The 9,476-nt window shown below is 25.3% G+C and overlaps 1 protein-coding gene across 1 annotated transcript; it reads left to right on the top strand.

The window, feature by feature from the left end:
- Positions 1–8,452: 8,452 nt before the first annotated feature.
- Positions 8,453–9,195, top strand: LOC108469320 (glutaredoxin-C6-like). The gene has a single exon (XM_017770210.2). It carries the CDS (start codon positions 8,624–8,626, stop codon positions 9,026–9,028), a length of 405 nt encoding a protein of 134 aa, XP_017625699.2. The 5' UTR covers positions 8,453–8,623; the 3' UTR covers positions 9,029–9,195.
- Positions 9,196–9,476: the final 281 nt, after the last annotated feature.

The raw sequence follows: 9,476 nt of genomic DNA, 5'->3' as shown, positions 1-9,476 counted from the left end.
TTTAATTTAAAATTGGTTTTTATTTTTATATTAAAATAATTTTTAAAAATTAATGAACTAAATTAAAATGCATAGGAGAACTATGCCATACACAAGATGTAATGTGAAACTCGATCCGCCAAAATCAAACCCATATCATCAATTACCCATCAATCAAACCCAAATTATTTTTATTCTTTCATTTGGATGATTTCGAATTAATTATTCAAATTATTTTAAATTTAAATAATTTTAAACTTTAATTTTGACCTTACTGATGTAGTTATTAATAGTTAATGAGTCGATTATTTTTACTAACATAACATCTTATGAGTAAAATTTACTGATGTGACATTATTTTTTATATACAACATTAAAAAATTGTATAAATAAACAAATTATAATAAAACTGTAATTTTTTTAGAAAAATGTTAAAATTATAAATAAATAAATAAATAAAACCATGACTAACCACTTAGGGTGAGAAAGAGAGAATGGAGAAGTTGAAGTTATTTTAATTATTATTTTTTTCACTTGATTATTATCAAACATTTCAATTATAATTTTTTTATTTGACATATAAGACAATTGTGGTAAAAATACCATAGAGGTTCTTGTACTAGGTGTCGTATTGCATTTTGTTTTCTCTACTTAAAAATGAGTAAATTAGTCTCTGTATGTTAGATGAAATAGCAAACTGATCATTTTTGTTAAAAATTTCATTAATCTCTACTATTAAAAATTGTCATAGCCGATAGAATAACTAAATAATGACATGTGTTTCTTGTGCTGACGTACAATGACTAGTTTTCAAAAGTAGAAATGGATGAAACTTTTAACGTAAATACCAATTTACTTTTTGATCTAATGTATAGAGACTAATTTACCGATTTCTTAAGTAGAAAGGATAAATACAATTTAATTTTCAATATAAAAGGCTCAACATTACTTTTACTAAATAATTGTGTTATATTAGAAAGAATTGTTAAAATTTAATTAAGTAATTTTCTAAATAATTCGAGTACTGTTTATGACATGAAGCTTAGAGTAATATTACTAATAAATTAATTTAGAGTAATATTATATTTGTAATTTCTAGGCATCATCATCATGGAGCAACTTCAAATCATAAAATTGAAGATAATTATTAAAAGAAAAGGAATCCTTTTTGGTGCTTAAAAAACATATAAAAATATTTAATTATCATTTTAAAAAGCTAATATTGAAAAAGTAAAAACTTTTAATTAGTTGCCAAAAAAGTATTGAAAAAGGCAATGAATGGAAAAGTTGGTTCCACAACTTTTGGTGGTCCACTATTTGCACTATACTTGATTTTTGGGTCATCCTAAATAAATAATTGAATAATTTTTTGGTAAACATATAATATTTAATTAAGTCTTAATAAAAAAATTAAAAGTTAATTAAGTCTTTTCAAATTATTTTTTTCGTTGATGCTATTATTATTCATTAAGTGACAACATGTCGGATGACACGGTTTTTTTACTATTTAAAAAATTATATGTGACAACAAAACATAATGTAAAATGGTTTCTATTGTTTATTAGGAATAAAGTAGTATCTAGTTTTCGAACTTGACAATTTTTTCGACCTTATTTCTTGAATTTTTTTTTATGTTAATCTCTAAATTTGGTAATTTACCTTTTTCTAATTTGGTCTTTGAATTTAACTTCTATTAATGTATAATGACGTGATACTCGAGTTTGTGTTTTGTAATAACTTTAAAAAACACGCACACACAATTTCTTTATATTTTAAAGTTTTATTTGTGTTTTTTTTACATTTTATATATTTTTTTAATTTTTAAGTAATGATGTAACATAATATCAAAGTGTCACGTAATGAAGCTTTAATGAAATTTAAATTTAATAATCAATTTAGAAAAGAAAAAAAGCTTCCATATTCTAAGACTAATGTGAATAAAAAATTCAAAATTAATTCTTTTAAAGAATCGTAATCAAAGACTAAATGTTACTTTATTATTATTTATTAAACGAATTCTTCCATCGATTTCTGCTATTTTGAATCTAAAAATTTATATTTGATAGCAAAAAAATACAAAATGTGCTTTATTATTTATTAGAGACGTTTATAGTCAATTTAATATCGCAAAATTAAATCCAATAATATTTTTCTTAAAAGTTTATGTCAACTTTTCATTACTTAACTAAAGTTTAAAATGTTTAATACTTAAAAGTTAGTAATTAAATTTAAAAAGTTAATAGTTGAGGAATTGAAATAAAACGAAATCAACAATTTAGTGACGATTATTGTACTTTTACCCTAATTTAAAATCAAACTTTGGATGTTACCTATAGATCTAATTTTGTAATAAATGAGGTTTGTAGGTATCTTTCGAGTAAGTTGAGTTGAGTTAAAGAGTTAATGGGCATTGGAGCATGTTCATTAGTTGATCTAATAACCATGTTGACAAACTAGTATGCCTAATAAATTATTTTGTTGACTTTGAATCTTTGTTTAGTAACGGTAAAATTCAATATTTTCGATAAAATTTTGAATTAATTTATATTGAATGAAGCGATTTTTAAAAAAAGTAGATGCCGGACAATATAGAATGAATCTTTTTTGGATAATTTGTATAGAGAAATTATGACAATTATTAGTCTCAACTCACTCTATAAAGTTACCATTTTACTTTTATATATATACACTGTTAAAAGAGTAAAAATGTAACAATGTATCATAGAAAGTACATGTATGTTTTATGTTTAAATATTCACTTGTCTTTAAAAATTGAAAATATTAAAATAACGGGTAAACTACACCCAATGTCACTAAATCATTAGTAAGATTACGTTTTAGTCAATTAACTTCAAAAAATTACAAAATGTTCACTGATCTATTCGAAAGTTTTCATTTAAGTCATTAAACTAATAGAAAATTTTTTGTTGAAGTCAACGGGCTATTAAGTTATTTTTTAAAAAAAGTCTAGCTAGCAAGCGACGATTTGACGATTGATATGGTGAATCAATACCCATCGATGAGTAAAATAGCATACTTTAGATCTAAGTCAGTCTAACGATCAATGATAGAGATTGAAAAAGAAAGCTATGTCGATTTTGATTTGTAAATTCGTGATGTTCAAAATTGTTTTATGAAAAAAAGGAAAAACTAAATTGTAAAAGAGAAAATAAATGTAGACAGTACGAACAAAAAAGGTCATATAACGACGATTTTTAACAATATAATGACTTGAATGAAAACTTTAGAATAATTTAATAATCATTTTGTAACTTTTAATAATTTTATGTAATTTACACTAAAAATAACTTACGACCCATAAAGACTAATCTTTTAAAAACTCGTGATTACTTCTTCTAATAATGTTGTATTTATCAATGCATTCAATACTTAACTGTGTATATATACAAACATTTCAATAATTTAGATAATGGAATTAAAAAAAAAAAAAAAGAATCAAAGATTCTTGCACAAATGTGTATCAAAATTTAATACCCTTAATATTATTACTCAACGACCTAACAATTATCACTGCCCTAGCATGATTATTATTGCCACGTATACGGATCTGATCTGATAGTTTTCCGAAGGGGACATAACCTTCAAAGCGCGACAAAGATTCAGATCATGACATCATCAGGTCCCACTGTCTGACCCCCTGATGTGTCACCTTCAACCGGTCAACGAACTCAATTTCATTATGTTAAAGAAATCGCTCTTGAGTTTTTTTCTTTTACAATTCATTAAATAAATTTTATTAATCTCATACCTTTAATTAATTCGATTAAATAAAAATTTAAGATATTAATTAAAATAAGTATTTTAAGAATTTTTATTTAACTTTTCGATTCTGATATCAATCGGTCAAATACTTTTTCTTTAAATTGGTATCTTTTTAGTTCGGTTCAAATGATTATAGATTTTTAGAATTTAGTCATTGCAAGTTGATCAATTTTAGTCTATACTGCTTTAGTTGGTCAATTTTAATCTTTATATATATTTTTTAATTTTAAAATTTTAGTGCTAATAAAAAAATAGTAATTAAATTTATTTGGTTAAATTATGTTATTAATTTTGTATTATGTATAAAATTGTAAATTTAGTTCACGTTCTACAACTTAATCATTCTTAGTCGTTATATTTTTTGAAATTCGAATTTTCAATCTTAACACAAACAGTAGTTGTTAAATCACTTAACTGACTCTTCTATCAATAATATGTGAAAATAACAAGCTTACTTGACATTAATCATGTGATAATATGCTTGTCGGGTAATATTTTGAAAATAAAAGAACTCAATGAACTTAACAACTAATATCTAGTCAGGATTAAAATTTTAAAATTTTAAAAGTACGAGGATTACAAATGATCAAATCAAAATATCAAAATTAAATCCATAACATACTTGTAGTACAAGAACTAATAATCTAAATCATCCCTCTTTAAATCAAGTGCATAAAATTTATTTTAAATGCAATTTGAATTTTACAAAAATATACAAAATGGTGAACAATTATTTTGATTTTATATAAATATGAGTAAAGCTTTTTCAATAATATTTATTGCTTAAAAGTTTTTTCATTTGAGTCGGATGCTCCAATAATTATGAAATTATTGGTCTGTGTAATTTAACCGTGGCAATAACATTTTATTATATGATATAGCAATCAAGCATCAAATAAATGTTGAGAAGATATTGCATTTGTATGGATCTGATTCCTATTTAAGAAATGGTTGTTGACAGTATAGTATTTATGGGACCTTACTATATGCATCCATCAATTATCATCTCGGTATGGTACAACATATCAATGTACATTAAATTTTCAAATCTATTTCATATATTAATTGATTTTTTTTTAATTTTTTGATTCATGTAACAATGTTGTTTTTAAAGTTTAAACTCACAATCTTTCGTTAAGAGTACAGCATTAGCTGCACCTAAAATTTTACTTTTATGTTTTAATTTTACCATTTGTAATAGTTACTTATGAATTTTCATCAAAACAATTTTAAAACACGATTAAATATTAAAAGTTAACACTAATATATTTAAGTACCGAAATATATAACTTTTGTCAAATATAAATATCATATTGATTAGACCATAAAAATAACATAAATATTGTATTAAAAAGAATATCAAAACTCATATATCAAAATACACATTAATCGTTTTTGCTTTTGAATATTTGGTTTTCAACTGAAACCAATCTTTTTCTCCTTTATTTTGCCTTTGAATTACCCAAACAATTCAAAGTCAATAAAATAATAATTTATTATAAGATTCTATTTAATAAAATTTGAATTATTTTCTTAAATTTTGTGATAAAATTCTCATAATTGTAAAATTCTTTCCTAGACTTAAATACTTTATAATGATTATTTATGATAATAATTATTCAGGTATATATTATTTGTATTCACATTTGTAATTGTTCTTGAAAGCCTTTTTACATATTTTGGCCCCTATGTTATAGCGGAAATTTCACTTTGGCCTTTTTATCACTTGGTCTCCTCTACTTTCATTTTATCATTCATGTTACCCCTTGATCATTTCTGTTAAAAATCCCACATGGCCATTTAAGCCAATAAACACGAACATGTTTACTATTGTAAAAGAGCCAAAATGAAAAATTCACTATAACATAAGAGCAAAAGTGAGAATTTGACAATAATATAGGGGCCTAAAAAAATATTAAACCTTCTTGAAACCATACTTGTAACGCTTTTAGTAACTTTTAGGTCTTAGGTTTGACTTTGTATAAATATGCGGGTTCTCTCTCAAATCTATCTCGATTAATTAATTAATTAAAATTGAATTAATTATTCAATTCAATATTTATAATAATTAATTTTATTAATTTAGTTGCAAACTAAAAATAATATCATAAACTACGATATTTTTTACATATAAAAAAGGTTAAATTCTACTATTCCTTTAATTTGATCATTTTCAATTCTTGTTCTTTTCGAAATTTAAAATTTTTAGTCCCAACCAAATGGTAGCTATTAAATCCTTTAAGTTACATTCTCCTATTTTTAAAATGTGATGCGACAAACATATTATTGCATGTGTAATGCCATGTTAACTTATTATTTTCACATATTACTTACAAAAAGACCAGTTAATAAATTTAATTACAATCGATTGCATGAAGATCGAAGTTTCAAAATTCGAAAAATATATAAATTAAGAATGATTTTATTGAAAAACATGGACTAAATCTAAAATTTTATGTATAATATAAGACTATAGAAAAGTTTAGCCAAACAAATGTATCTACTACCATCTAGTTAGGACTAAAATTGATCATTTTGAATATTACATAGACTGAAATTGATCAAATTAAAGTGCATATATTAAATTCACAACTCATTCAAAGTATAAGGTCTAATAACAAATTTTGACCTAAAAAATGAAGATAAAGAATCAATATTTTCATAATTAAATTAGTGATCAAACCATCCACTCTCGACATAATTAATTAATTCGATTTAATTAAATAAATTATAAAAATTAAAATTAAAATAATATTTAAAATTATTAACTATTAATTTAATCAAATATTTAATCGATTCAAGCTCATTCTTCGGACCGAAGTACTCCAAACAATGTGGAATAAACCTTGTGAATAATTGAATTGGAGAGAGGGTTAAGTGGGACCCCAAGTAACAAGGACAACACTTGCGATGTAATTCGCTTTGCTTATTCAGATATCATCATATGGCGGACATCATATTTATTTACCACCATCAACGGTGTTCCTTTAATGGGAGACCCTTCTAATTGATGATGGTGGGTCCACACATATAAACCCTCCTAGTTTATGTTTGCCATTTATGTCTTTTGGACTTTAGTTTCTTTGAATAAAAGTTCCAGCTATTCATCAAAATTTCAACTTTAAAAAATTATAAAATAATTATTAATTATTTAAATTTTTATTTAAGTCGTTAAATTGTTAAAATTATTATTATATGATATTCCTTGCTTACATCGCCCGCATCAATAAAAAACTTTTATTTCCCATTCACTTTTATTGTTTAATTTTTTCATAAAGCAACTTTGAATGCTATAAATTTGTAAATCAAAATTTAAACACAATTTTTCTCCGATCATTGGCATTAATTGTCAAATTAACTTAGATCTAAGGTATATTATTCTACTCATCGATAGGTATTAACCTATTATACCGATCGTCAAATCGTCACTTGGAGCTCACTAATCAAACTTTAAAAAAAAAAACCTTAATAGCCTAGTGTCTTAAATAAAAGCTTTCAAATAGTTTAGTGACTTAAATAAAAACTTTTAAATTGTTTGTTAACTATTTTGTAACTTTAGAAGGTGAGTGACTAAAACATAAACTTACTAATAGTTTAGTAACATTGGAAATAGTTTACACTTGATTTTTTATACTGTTCCTAATATTATCCATAGCCTGTAACCCATAAATCCAACAATAATACGTGCTTTAAAACACTTTTGAACCCATGTTCTCGTTATTATTGCTGCAATAACAATATCCATTGAGTTAAAACTCAATTGGCTTCCCTTTTAAATTTTACAATTACCATTAATATAAATTTTAGTATTTTAAGAATATATATAATAATTTGAGTCTTCATTCATATTATGTGTAGTTGTCATGAATGAATTTTTCATTTAATTATAGCATAATTCTTTATCCAATTACGTGTTATATTAGTTTAATTGTTGAAACACAAATTTACAACTATATTATAATTATATTATATTTATACTTGTAAATTTTAATATTAAAATATTTATACATTCGCATACTGTTCCAAATTAAAATTTCTATAATGTGTGATATTTCTTATTTTAATTGTTAATCCAATCAAAATTAAATTGAACCGAATTAACCCGATCCAAAATATCTACCCGACTTCCAAGAATCCCAAAAGAAGTTAAATGAAGGTATGTACCTCAGTACTTTGTGATGTAAGCAAATTATAATAGCCTAAAGCCCCACTTGGTTTATATTTAAGTCTCACACCCCCCTTTGTTTTTCTTTTTCATATCACCACAATCACTCTCATTTATATAATATATATATATATATATATATATATAGTGAGAATTTTAATTTCATAGATAGAATTGTAATGTTTATTTTTATATATATTTTTAAATACTAATTGAAGACTCCTCTCAAATATTTTGAAAATTTTTATTTTTTTAAAATTTGTTGAAATTTTTAATTTTGCTCCTTCAAATTTTTTGGAAAATATTTATTAGGTTTTTTTTAAATTTAAAAACTCTCTTTAACTTCACAATATTTTTAAAAAATTTAATTAGGCCCTTAATTTTATTTTTTTGAAAAAGTTGATAAACTTATAAAATTTTTAAAATTTTAATTAAATTCCTCAAAACTTAGCTTGTAATATAAATTGAAATTGCAATTTTTTTATTATACCCAAACTTGTGAAATTTTTAATTCAGCTCCTATATATATATATATATAAGTATACATAAAAGAATAAAGCTAACTTTGTTTCTCTATTGGCAGTGCAAAGCCTAAGAAGTTGGTCAAGTGACGTTGTGCACCTTGATTTCACACCACTACCAAAACCATCACCACCTTCTTCCTCTTCCTCTTCCTCTTCCTCCAACACCACCCCCATGAGCACCACCACCACGACGGTCACAGCCACAAGTGGCGGCAGCAGTTGTCTCTCCATCGACGAGGAGGAATCGACGCAGATTCGAATCCAAAGACTGATATCGGAGCACCCTGTCATCATCTTCAGCCGATCATCATGTTGCATGTGTCACGTCATGAAAAAGCTCTTGGTCACCATCGGGGTTCATCCTACCGTCATCGAACTCGATGACCGTGAGATGGCTTCCCTCCCTCCTCCTCCGTCGTCATCTCCAACTCACGGTGGCATCCCCTCCATGAACCACCCTTCCCCCGCCGTGTTTATTGGTGGAACCTGCATCGGTGGCCTTGAATCCCTCGTGGCTCTTCACCTCAGTGGTCACCTCGTTTCAAAGCTCGTTGAAGTTGGTGCTCTCTGGGTATGATATATATATATAAACATTAAATTATATATAATTATTATTGTTCTTATATATAGCTTTAAAAATCATGTAATGATCAAGCTTTCCATTCTAAATGCTTCTTGAAATCTGGAGTTTTTTCCTTTCATTATTATTATATAAATCGATAAACATAAAAATTAAGCAGTCAATGAGTGGTATGGGTCATTTAAAAGTGGGGTCTTTTTGCCAATTATTGAGTATTTTTGAGCCACGAAAATTTCTCATTGTAGATGAAAATTTCTCATATACGCATGTATGGTTTAATACATCACTCATTCCATAGTAGTTTATTTATGTTAAATTAAAATATAAATTAATTATTTATATTATTAAAAATTAATGTGGTTGACGAAATAATTGAACAGTGATACGTGACTGTCACGTGTATTTCATACTGACGTACATAAAACAGGTGTTAATAGTAGAAATA

The sequence above is a fragment of the Gossypium arboreum genome, chromosome 8 (genome assembly GCF_025698485.1).
Source record: "Gossypium arboreum isolate Shixiya-1 chromosome 8, ASM2569848v2, whole genome shotgun sequence".
In the NCBI taxonomy this organism is placed as follows: Eukaryota; Viridiplantae; Streptophyta; class Magnoliopsida; order Malvales; family Malvaceae; genus Gossypium; species Gossypium arboreum.
The sequence above is the reverse complement of the archived record's forward strand: the minus strand, read 5'-3'. Positions and strand labels throughout refer to the sequence as shown.

Excerpts from the sequence above, each read along its gene's own strand:
- LOC108469320 (XM_017770210.2), top strand. The coding sequence starts at position 8,624 with ATGAGCACCACCACCACGACGGTCACAGCCACAAGTGGCGGCAGCAGT.